Below are 13,493 nucleotides of genomic sequence, written 5' to 3'. Positions count from 1 at the left end.
AAGCTAATATTAGCACTCTCATTTTTAGCATTTTCATTTCTAGACATGGAGAGTGTAGTTGAGATGCAGAAATGTTTTTAACTCATGGTAATTGGCAAGGTTTTCAATAAGACCAAGATGAAGATGACCATAACACAAGTCTCGAGTCAGGTACACAAAGTGGAGGAAAATAATGCAAATAAATATAGATGCTTATAAAAAAATTTGATTCTGGTCTAAAATTCGACTCTATTTTATATCTACTTGGTTTAATTTCCTTATTTTAAATCATTTAGTGAAACTAGTAAAATTTTGCTAGGTCTAATAGGTGGGACCTATTATTGAAAAACGACTAAAAAAGTCTCTCTCCAATGGTGTTAATTGTTAAGGAATAATACAATTTATATTCGAAAATTTCTCTGAAGAGATTACTGTCTGAGGCATAATCCTATGAAGAGATGGCAATGGCTAGAACATCATTTTTTTAGCATCACCCAAACTCACACCCACTTGAATACTCACTACCTAGACATGATTAAATACCTTCTTTAATTTCTTATTCTTCTACCAGAATTCTACTTGAATACAGAAAGCAAGTACCCCAACCTAGTAGTACCACTAAGTGTGCATAATATGCAAGTATTCACAAGCACCAAGAACTTTAGGCGAGCCTGATTTACTTACGTATAAACTGCAACTATCCAAACTAAACTTGAATCCCATTGTCAACTACTACCTGAAATCAACATAAGCAGATTGGTTAAGAAGTTCTACATGGTGATTTAGCCCCTTAATACTCACGTTTGCAGACTCCAACACCAATGCTCTTGGGTAACATAGCAAATGATCACGAGTAAAAATTTGAATCTGTCAAATTATTGGATCCACACCTAAGTTTGATTCTCATAGATGAGTTTAAGTAACATAATCAGGGAATGTTACTTGGAAATATGCAAGCTTAAGAAACTAGTTTATGATCTAAAAGAAAATCATAGAGCATGTTTCAAATTCTCATTTGCCATAATGGTTACACTAGCGCATTAAAGTTGACAATTCCATATTTCTATAGCAAACCTCAACTAGGGTAGCTATTATTATTGTGTATGGATGATTATTTGATTACTAACAATGACACAGAGCGCAATACAATGCTTGAGTTAAATAAATATCTAAATTTCAACCATTACTACTTACTAAAGCTTTTGATAACATTGCAAGGCAGTCAAGATTTAATTCTATTTAGAAATATTTAGAGTTGACCAACTAATTAATTTTTATAATTTGTTTGAACTTTTAAAAAAGTTATTTGTTTTTTTTAAGAAAAGCTTATTATTTTATAAAGAATAAGTCATGTTATCAACCTATAAAAAGGGTTAGGATCCAATGTAGTGAACAAGTTTTGAGTTAATACAGTTTCAAAAAAAATTTCCCTGTAATTTTTCTAAGGGTGAGGATCGTATCTTTATTCATCCATTGTGCTACATCATCGTATAACAAAGTTAGATGTTTCCTTACTCACGGGAAAGGATGTCCAAAAGAAAATGCTTCAAAATTAAAATGCAAAAAGAAAAACAAAATGCATCTATTGTTTCATGGGAAGGGGCATCCAAAGAAACAAAATTAATGAAGAAACACTGCCAGATAGGGTTATTGATATGCTTAGAAAAGGCAATCCAAAAAGAAAAGGTCAACAACTAAGAGTCAAGTTCTTCTTAGTTGAGGAGAATAATGCAAGGAAAAACATCGGTATCAAAAAGACAATGATTGAAGATGTAAATCAACATTGGTTGAAAAGGCACCTTCGCTTCATAACTACTTCGCCTTCCCACTTGACAAAGTCACTTCGATTGAGGAGAATAAGTGATGTAGTGAAAGTGTAAAGCAACAAAAGTTCAGCGATTCACATAGACTATAACAAATACGACACCAAAATCGAATTGTTGAACCACCCAGCAACTTGAAACGAAATTGATGAAGAGAAGAAAAAAATAACATCACACGGAGGAATAACTCTTACACAGAGAAATTAAACTGAAAATTATATTAATTTCAAGATGCCTAAAATACAGGACTAGACTAGACTCCTTTCATAAACTCGACTCAGTAATAAATATAAAAATAAATATTTTAAATAAAGAAAATGCATTGTTCTTAATAGGGATTATAATTATTCCCTATCTATTACCAAAGTAGAAAATGTTAATTACCATATAATAAAAACTAAATTTCTAATTCATTGCAGATTCATCAATCTTGATTTCTTTTTTCAATTTATTTTCATTTACCATGCACCAATTTGGAATTTATAAGCAATTTCCCTTTCTGCATTATTTGTTTTCTTGTATGCATCATTCTTCCCTACTAAGGAAAACTCAAATCCTGACGAGGTAACGAAATCCGAAATCTACACACATCCACCACTTCATGTTAGGCTCTTTGACTATTACAGTGGCCAACTAGATTAAGAATTCTATTACTTGATAAAATTCACTCTCATCAGCTTGTTTATCTCCTCATTCATAGCTTCCTTCCTTTCTTTAGCAAACTTTCAATCCTTTACTGGAGAGTTGGTACCTAAGTGGTAGACTTGCATCAATGGGTAAGGGTTCGAGTCGCGGCTGCGGCTGCGGCAAATAACTGTCCCACTTAGGGGCCACTTAGTACCTAATTTACCTCCCTTCATCTCACCGTGGGGATGACAATGAGGGGCACTTGGCCTGAGCATTATCATGTTTTTGCATCAATGTTTTGATAGCTCCACTGATTTAGTTCCTAAAATGCATTTATACTGCTTCACTTGTACCATAGACCTTCTGGAAGGTCTATCCAACCTCTCATCATCAAACTTGTTTATCTTCTCAATTCGGTGCACTGAATTTCAATTCATATCCAGGGGGTGCTTGTAAAACCTTTTTGACTCTACCAAATCAATTCTAATAATTCATATCCACTTCAAGCTTGGGCACTTCATATCCAAATGATAAATTGGCAATGCAATCTTCAACTTATTGTTGGCCTTACTAAGATAACATTATAGGGCATGGACAAATCCACCACTAGAAATTTGACTCAAATAGCTCAAACATGTGGCACTTTTTTTACACTTAATGTCCTGATTCTCAAAAGTCAAAATTTGGAGCCATGCCAAAGTTTCGATGTTTCATTAGAAGGATACGGTGTTGATACAATGCCAATGTTCTGACTTATGGTGTCAGTGGTGAATTGCAAGTGGGAGGAAAGAAATAAAAAGAAAAGGCAAAGATGACAATTATATACCTAAATTCGAACTTTATATCCTATTTTAAATAGTATCGTTTTTATATTATATTGAATGGACATAAGCTACAAAATTTTAATTCATCTTGGTGTATGCTGTAGCATGTAAAGGAGTGTCAATTGTTGACATTAACACAATATCATAGCAATGATACATTTCAATTGTGTCGCTTGACATGATACCAGATCTTAAATGTTAGTTATTGTCCTCAAAGTTATTATCTCATTTCCAGTCACACATGAGAATATTATACTTTCACTCTCCAAGTCAGAGTGACAACTATGCCAACAAATTACCAGCATCCCTAACACCCATCTTACCAAGCAGTTTATGAATCAAGTTAAAATGATAAGGAATCTTGATAATACAAGCTGGTTCCCCTTGCATCTTTTTCCAAAAACACCAAACACGAACTCTATTAAGGATTATCATGTAAAGCATATGAAGATTTTTTAGCATGTGAATTGTTAGACTCCCTTAAGAATTTAGTCTGCTAATGATCAAATCAATGAATTTTACACTATCTCCCAAATTTGTTCTTATTTAATTTATCCTCCTATCTTCAATTAATACCTTAATTTGAAATATTGGATAAATGCACTCATCCATATGATGGCTATGATCCCTATGGTATTGATATTACTTCAACCTATTCTTATCATAGAACATGATAGAATAAAATGAAGATCAAGAAATGGTAGGTTTTGATCCTTGATTTCCTTGAGCACCTAAAAATGTGGGCATTTAGTACTAGGCCTCCTTAAAAAGGTGGATGTTTACTAAAGATCCATGGGCACTTCTCCTATTGTTTCCTTAGTTCTTCAACCTTGTGAGGCTTATATTTGCCACCTTAGCCAACTTATATCAATCCCAGTTGCAAATATGATTGCTCTTTCCAACATTTCAACATAACCCTTTGAGGGTTCTCATATAGAGTACGGACTAAATGGCTTTAAGGCAAATTTGAATATGGATCAGGATAGTCAGATTATAAATGTCTACCTGCCTTGCTAAAGTTTTGTTCTCTGTATAAGGTTTTTTTTGTTCTTGAAGGAGAGGAAATTATTTGTAACTACAATTTGTTGGTCCCCTTATTGATGTAAGCATGTATAGCCACTCTTATCTACTCTTTTTAATTTCAATAAACTTAGTCTGCAATATGTACATTTGAATCAACCTCATAATAATAGACTCATTAAAAAATAAATAAATTTGCAATACCTTTCTCCTTGGTGGGCCAACTCCATACAAACTCAGAAGTATAATAAAATCTAAAATAGTAGAATTGAATGAACACAACTATTTGCTAATATTGAGCTCTAGTTGTTCACTGAATTAGTGCAGGAGCACATAACACTTATCAAAAGAATCCCGAAACTAACTTTAAATGGCATCCATAATGGATTCATTTTTCAGGTACTGATGCTAAAAGCACCTTCAACAGTTTATTATCAGCTTTAACAATAAGAAGGATTTGTATGCTACGAACTAACCTTTTCCTTAATAACTTCTTCTCTATTTGAAACCTGGGGCTGCCTTGGGGAGAAGATTGAACCAGTTTCTATTTCATTCGTGAGTTGCTGTTTCCATTCAAACTGTGATGTGATTATTAGTATCACCAGCAGAAAAACAAGAACCACAGGTCTTGACATCATTGCCAGCAGTCAACAAGTAATCTAACATGGAGTAATCATAGGTCAGCTTCAAGGCATATGTTAAAGTCGACAATAAAAGGGAAAGCAAACCAACGGATATTAACATCAACATAATTGATCGAGTAGCATGGACAATCAACGGATCCAGCAGTATGTGGCCGCTCAGATTAGGTCAACCTCGTAGATCTGGGGAAACTATCTCGTTTTTCCCAAACAAACATGACAAAATAAAAGCCGTAAAAAAGTAGAATTCCTTCTAATCATTGGCTATACTTGTTCTAACAACAATAAAAACTCCAAAACCAAGCGAACCCTTGAACAAATACTATAATCAATATCGAGGATAAAAGCTCAGAAGATGTGAAGAAACACACCGGGGATTGCATGGGAGCGCTGGCGCAGAACCTCGAGGAAGCTGTAAGCCCAAACTCTAGAATCCAAGCTCACCGCCTCCCTTAACTGTGGAATTAAATTAGCAGAAGATTTTGGAACGGAAATTTGGGGGAAAACCCCCGACTTAGCCGGTGATAGCCTCAGCTTTTTTTTTTAATAATTAATTAATTTTAGTAATTATATTCAATTGGTTCTCCTGAACGAGTTCGTATCTTCTGTCATCAAATTTTTCTATCCTATGTCTCTTTGTCGACGGATCAGATTACATCTTAAGAATGTCTTACACATCACGAGGATATTGTACATATCTTAAAGATATCATGATATCTTGAGATGTAATCTGGTCCGTCCGATCGACAGGAGACACGGGGACAGATGATCTAAACTGCTCCTGAATCGTTCCTACAAGATGCCAATTCATTAAGAGGGATTTATTATAGTGATACAAACTATCAATTTTTGATAGAGATATATTTTTAGAAAAAAATCTCTTCTTAATTTTGATCTTATAATTTATCCTTTTCACATAATATGGGTACCTCTCATCCCCTAATTGATCTTATAATTTATCCTTTTCATATAATCTGAGAATTTCTAACCCCTAATAATTTATCCCTCACATAATCTGAATACTAATTATGAGAGACATCTAAGATGAATATAATTATCTTTTACTATAATAATAATAATAAAGAACCCTTGTCCCAAAATAATAATAGAGTAGTAGAATATTTTTCTTAATTTATCATACGCTAATAATATGAGACTTGATGAATAATTTTTTTTAATAGACGATTAATTTATAAATATTGTCTTTATGTGGTAAAGATGATTAATTTGTCTTTAGTATTCTCGTTAATCCATTTTTAAATTAATATGAAAAGAAAATAAATTATGAATGACAACTAACTAACTAGTTGATAAGACAAGGAAAAATATGTTCAGATGTACAAATATTATGGTCATGGGCATATGTTATGTATCTTTCTCAATTTATTTTGAGAATAGATGAAATTTTTTTATATACTTTTAAAATTAATCGGCGTATGTTATTAAATAAAAACAAAGACATTGAAATGAAAGTCACCTTTTGCCATGGGACTGAAATTCAAAGGAGTGCCTGACCGTTGATCATTGCTCTGGCGTCATGACCATACGGTTGGTTTGGATCATTCGGCAAATGTAAAGCTAAGGTGTGTTTGGTTTGTCTTATTTTCATTTTAATTTTTATTTTCTGAAAAATATGTGTTTTTGATTTTTTAGAAAATAATTTTTCCATATTTTTCATTTTTTTTAGAAAATGCTCTCTCATTTTCTTAAAAATGAATGTGAAAAACGCAAACCAAACACGTTTTTCATTTTCTCATAAAATGAAAATAGAAAATAGCATGGAAAACACAAACTAAATGCCCCCTAAAAATATCTGCGGGTAGACTCAAGTGCACACGTGCTTACCAAACGTGCATCACCGGTTTGGAATTATCAATCATGCACTAAATTCTTAATATAATTTTGTAGTGTCTCAGGGTGTAATCAGACGGTAGACAAGTAATATCTAATAATTAGGGATTAATTTGTAGAAACTATGATCTAAAGTTTATCTTACAATGCACTTACTATGTATATCGATATGTACTTCTTTTTATATTTATGGGGCCGGTACCTATCATTTTTTAATATAATTTATAATCATACCTCTAAAATTTCAAAAATAGATATATATTAATAATTGGTAAATAATCAAAATTAATAAGCGTAAAATTAATTTAACAATAAAAATTTTAATAGTGATTTTATTTTAGAATTTTAACAAATATATTTTGATCATGATATTTTATTTATATGTTAATATTAAAAATAAGCATAAATAAACTCCGAGGAGTATTGATGTGTCATATTGTCATTTTGACCATTAAAAATTAAACTATTAAAATACAAATAATAATATAAATATACTCTGAAGTGTTATAATATTGAGAAAATTATTCTAAAATTTTCATACAAACTTAAACATTTATATTCAATACTTGCGCCAGGTTTTTTTTTCTTCCCATTATCTAACCAAATTGATTTGTTTGATTTAACTCCCTAATCCATACAAAATTACCAGTTTACTCTCGTATTAAATTAAAACCCTCAAATATTACTTATTCTCTCCCAACTGTCGACGCACTCCCTCGACTCGAAGGCATTGGTAACGCAGTCCCTGACTTCCCCTCCAAACCATCAATGACGACATAACCTCCCCTTACTTCAACCCTAAAGCATCTCCATCGACTTTGAAGGCTAAAATCAAAGAACCGATAGAACTCTACTTATAATTTTGTACCCTAGATTTCGATTAATTTGTTATTCTTGTGCAAAAAATCGAAGCTTTATGTCATGAGTATTTTAGTTCATAGGTGTTTTTGATTTTGTGAATATGAGGTTGAATGAAATTTAATTTTTGTTTTGGAATTGCAAATTCATAAATGAGTTTATATTGCATCTTCTTCAATTCAAGAAAAGAATGAGATATGTAAATATTTTGTATTGATTATTAATAAACAGAGTATTGTACCTAATTTAAGAAATAAGATGTTCAAAAATTGTGAGGTTGGTAAAATTGGATTTGAGAACAAGATAAGGGTTTAGTTTTCTAGTTGGATTTGTGTTATTTAGAGACGAATTGATAGTAAATTTTTAATGTTTAGTTCTTGAATAGAAAATTTCTTAAATTATTAGTAAATCTTTAGAAAAAATTCTTGAATTATATATGAATAAAGCTTTGATCTTCAATTTTTAATTAATTAACTAAGGTGTCATTTAATTTAGTTTAGGGGTTTGAGAATGAGGGAATGGATTGATTCCCAAACCTTGTGTTTGGTTGATATGAATGGAATCAATATTTTGGAATGAAACCCAAAAACTTGGGTATGGATGAAACTCACCCTCTTCCTTGGGTTTTGATGGAATGAGAATGAGAATTAAGTTTTGAGCGAAAATACCCTTAGTATATTTGTTCAATTTTTCTTTCATTTCACTCTCTCTCCTTGTTCTCTCTCATCATACTTTCTCTCTCCTCATTCTATAATCACACTTTTTCTCTAATATACTTTCTCTCTCATCATAGATTCTCTACCATTTTCTCTCTGTATTCTCTCCCATCACCCACTCTGTCTCCTTATTTTCTTTCTCTTCATTCTCTCCTCATTTTTCTCATCATACTTTCTCTCTCCTTAATCTCTCTTACCGTATTCTCTCTCCACATTTTCTCTCATCACACTTTCTCTCTCTTTATTCTCTTTCATCACATTCTCTCTCCTTAAATTCTCTCATCACACTTTCACTCTCTTCATTTTTCCCCATCACACATTTTCTCTCATCACACTTTCTCAGCATACTTTTTCTCTCCTCAATTTCTCATTTTCTCTCATTACACTTTCTCTCTCATCACTTTTTCTCTCTCATCATATTTTTTCTCTTCTCAATCTCTCCTATCACGCTCTCTCTCATCACAATTTCTCTCTCTTCATTTTTCCCATCACACTTTCTCTCTCATCATATTTTTCTCTCACATTCAACTTTCTCTCCCATCTAATTTTTTCTCTTATTTTCCTCTTAGGATAAAAAAGGAAATTTAGGTTCATTCCGATTAAAAATATTTAACTAACCAAATATTATTTTTAAGAATGATATCCAAACTCATACTCATTCTCATTCCATAATACTATGATACTCATTCTCATTCTGATTCCTAAGAGATAACCAAACGCCACCTAAATCACACTTGGTCAATGTAAGCTAATTGAGCTTATATGCATGTTCAACCCAAAGGATCAACATCTATGGGATTCAGTTAACATGAAATTGAACAAGGAAACTCATTGATAAAAAATTTAGGCCAAGTTGGGTATTTTCCAAGTTGACGTGCGATTAATGGCACCTTGTTTTGACATTGATGGCCCTCATTTAGTTCGAAGAATATATTCCTAAATCTGAAAAGATGAAAATTAGAATCAATATTTTCAAGTCCTTATATGGATGGCTCTACCAGTCAAACTGACGAAACTAGTTGAATATATATATATATAATGTGTCAGTAAAAAAAAAATATTTTTGAAGAGAGAGACTATTTTTTTCAATAGAGTCACTAGTATCTGACATATTTATACCTAATAATTTTACATAAAGTGGTGGCGAAAGGTATAACTTGTACAATTTTTTCTATTTTTCAATTCGATCCGAGTCATTCATTCGTAGAGCTATTTACTCGATCATAAATATTTCTACAACACCTCTAACAGAAGAACAAATAGTTAATTTTGAAAGAACTTATTGTCGGCCTCTTTTAGATATGAACCTATCTGATTCAGAAGGGAAGAACTTGCATGAGTATCTCAGTTTTAATTCAAACATGAATTTAATTCACACTCCATGTTTTGAGAAGGATTTCTCATATGGAAAGAGGAAAAAAAAATGGAGTCTTTCTCTAAACAAATGTGTTGAGAAAAGGGCAGATGTATAGAACCTTTCAACGAGATAGTGCTCTTTTCAATCTCTCAAAATGGAATTTCTTCCAAACGTATATGTCATGGTTCCTAATTTCGATAGGGTGAAAATATTTAAATTTCACCACCCATTTAGAGATTTTTTCAGAACCATTGCAGATACTAAGGATACTAAGTAGCAGACACAAATTTGTATCCATTTTGAGATATATTATGCATGTATCAGATATATCATGACCAATTTCTTAAAAGATTCTTCCACAATGGACTCTGACTTTGAAAAGTATGATTTTCGAGTATGATAAGTGATATTTCGAGTAAGTGTTTCTAGAATCTCTTTCTATATGAAGAAACAATTCATCGAAATAATGAGTCACCCGTTCTTAGAGCGAAGCACCGCGCAAGTAGGTGTGGACGAAGCGGAAGCGAGAATGTCGACTTGAGCAATGCAAACATTAGTGATAATCCAATACCCCAAAAACCTAAGGGTTCCTCCACAAGGTTCATCCACGGAGGGTGAGTCAAGGCCTAAGATCAACCCGAAAGGCGTAGTCGATGGACAACAGGTGAATATTCATGTACTACCCTTTGTTGGTCTCGAGGGACGGAGGAGGCTAGGTTAGCCGAAGGATGATTATCGGTTCAAGGACGCAAGGTGACCTTGCATTTTCAGGGTAAGAAGGGGTAGACGAAATGCCTTGAGCCAATGTCCAAGTACGAGGCGCTATGGTGCAGAAGTAACTCATGCTATATTCTTAAGAAAAGCTCAACCGACCTTCAACAAAAGGGTACCTGTACCCAAAATCGGCACTGGTGGGTAGGTAGAGAATACCTAGGAGCGCGAGATAACTCTCTCTAAGGAACTCGGCAAAATAGCCTTGTAACTTTGGGAGAAGGGGTGTCTCCTCACAAAGGGGGTCGCAGTGACCATGCCTGGGTGATTGTTTACCAAAAACACAAGTCTCCACAAAGTCGTAAGACCATGTATGTGGGCTGACGCCTACCCAGTGTCTAAAGGTAAGGGAAGTTAGTGACCTGATGACAGGGGAGTCGGCGACCAAAGCCTCGGTGGTATCATGTTCATACTATCATATTGAATGATCCTGGTCGATTACTTTTATTCCATATAATGCATACAACCCTAGTTGCTGGTTGGGTCAGTTCAATGGCTTTATACGAATTAGCGATTTTTTATCCCTCTGACCCCACTCTCGATCCAATGTGGAGACAAGGTATGTTCGCTATACCCTTCATGACTCATTTAGGAATAACCAATTCATGGGGTGGTTGGAGTATTTCAGGGGGAACTATAACAAATCCAGGTATTTGGAGTTATGAAGGTGTGGCAGGGCAAGTATTGTGTTTTCTGGTTTGTGCTTTTTGGCAGTTATCTGGCATTGAGTGTATTGGAACCTAGAGATATTCTGTGATGAACATATGGGCAAAACTTCTTTGGATTTGTCTAAGATCTTTGGAATTCATTTATTTCTCTAAGGATTGACTTACTTTGGTTTTGGCACATTTCATGTAACATGTTTGTATGGTCCTAGAATATGGGTGTCCGATCCTTATGGACTTCATATCTGGAGTACTTCACTTAATTTCCTCTGCAGTCTTAAGCTTTGGTGGTATTTATCACATGTGCTTCTTGGGTCCGAGACTCTTGAAGAATCTTTTCCATTTTTCGATTATGTATGGAAAGATGGAAATAAAATGACTATCATTTTGGATATTTACTTAATTTTGTTAGGTGTAGGTGCTTTTCTTCTAGTACTCGAGACTCTTTATTTTGGGAGCATTGATACCTAGTGTGTGTGTGGGTGTTTTTTTTTTGGGGAGTATGGTTAGGTGTCATTTATATACTTGGTGGAATTTGACATATCTTAACCAAACCCTTTTCATGGGGTTGCCGTGCATTTTATGGTCCGTAGAGGTTTACTTGTCTTATAATTTCGGTGTTTTATCTATATTTGGTTTTACCGCTTGTTTTTTTGTCTGGTTTAATAATACTACTTATCCTAGCGAGTTTTATGAACCCTGATATCCTACACATCCATTCGGTGCACACTCTTAGGAGACTCTCACATGTTCAGGTACATGGACCTGTGAGAATCACCCAAGAGTGTGCATCGAATGAGTGTGCAGGGTAAAAAAATTTTATATATAGAGAGAGATCTGATAGCATGGGCGATGCACATGGGTGCCTCTCACGCAGGGAGGTGCTTAATTTTAATATATATATATATATATATATATATATATATATATATATATATATATATAATTGTGCACACTTGTGAGTGACTGAGTAGAATTCTGGACATCTGGATCACTTCCGAACACCCTGAGTTAATATCGAGTACTTGGGGCTCCCGGAAGTGACCAAGCGCCCGAAATCTCACTCAGTCACCCACAAATATGCATAGTCGGGATGTGCAACATATTAGAACTAGGAGCGGCTACACTAAGAGGTAAGGGGGCAGTTGCCCCCCTTAAATATTTTTATATGAAATTACTATAGTACCTTTATATTTTTAAAATTTTATACATAAATTATAATTAATAAAATATCCTCCAAAACCCCTCCATTTATCTAAGTCTAATGTCCAAATTATTATTATTATTATTATTCATCTCCCACTAAATTAACTTAAAAAATAGAGATATTGGTGTATGGCTCAGTGTCATAAATTTTTTAAACTTCATGGTTTGCCTACCCGTCTCACCTCTTGCTTCATTTATGGTAAAGACAGGCGCTAAATTGTTGGCATCTAGATTCTCGATGTATAGGGGAAAAAAAAAATTAAAAATCCAGTTGAAAAGGAAATGTTGATCGAGAAAATTCGAATTTTGTAATAATTAGGAAATTGAATGATTCATTGATTTGTGTGTCAATTACCGTGTTTGCATGGATAGCTGAAATGTGCAATTTTAATTATTTTTTTTATAATATATGGAACCAAAATGTTTTTTACATTTTTTTGTGAAAAAGAAAAGAAAAAGAAAAGATCGAGCTTGATCCTATTTTGATATTTTTAGCCAATTTATTTGGTTTAACCAGGTTTATAAGAAAATCAATTTTGCCTAGAATTGGACCGCTTGAGTGGTAGGTTCCTGGTTGAATCGGGTGACGTTGGCCAATTTCTAATGGTAAAGCGATAAAAGTGTTTAGTTATGGGTACATACTGTTCAATTCTAACTACGACTTATTTATACAGATTTTTTTACCAAATAAGATTTACAAGTAAGGGATATTGGGTTTCTATATCGTCAGCTATAAGTGTTTCTCGATTTATTTAGATGGTCGGTAAAAAATTTTCACGAGACTAAATCAGTCACTTCAGATTCGATATTACCTAATCTGATTAATCATTTTAATGGCAAATTATAGAATAACATAGTAGTTGCGTATTATCCCAATCATGATAATAACTTTTAAAATTATCAAATCATGTGTCTCATACCCATTTTGCCCCTATGCATTCACTTGTGCCTATAATAACATATTGTTATAATGTAACAATCAATTTACAAATCTGATTCATATTTAAAAAATTATTGTTTTCAATATAGTATGTGGAAATGATGTTTGAGAGCATGAATATAATCATGAGAACTAGACGAACACATAGGACTTGGTTCCATGTCATTACGAGCTATCTAGATCCATCAGACCGGTTTCAGTGAAAACTGATTGAT

The 13,493-nt window shown here is 33.4% G+C and overlaps 1 protein-coding gene across 1 annotated transcript; it reads right to left on the bottom strand.

Moving 5' to 3' along the window:
* Positions 1-4,722: 4,722 nt before the first annotated feature.
* On the bottom strand, positions 4,723-5,441 carry LOC122056005. The gene is made up of 2 exons (XM_042617734.1): positions 5,286-5,441; positions 4,723-4,932 (listed from the first exon to the last, which is right to left on the bottom strand). The coding sequence occupies exon 2, from the start codon at positions 4,909-4,911 to the stop codon at positions 4,738-4,740; it is 174 nt and encodes a 57-aa protein (XP_042473668.1). The 5' UTR covers positions 4,912-4,932; positions 5,286-5,441; the 3' UTR covers positions 4,723-4,737.
* Between the last annotated feature and the right edge of the window lie 8,052 nt (positions 5,442-13,493).

The sequence above is a fragment of the Zingiber officinale genome, chromosome 3B (genome assembly GCF_018446385.1).
Source record: "Zingiber officinale cultivar Zhangliang chromosome 3B, Zo_v1.1, whole genome shotgun sequence".
Lineage (NCBI taxonomy): Eukaryota > Viridiplantae > Streptophyta > Magnoliopsida > Zingiberales > Zingiberaceae > Zingiber > Zingiber officinale.
This window is presented reverse-complemented; position numbering and strand designations above follow the sequence as displayed.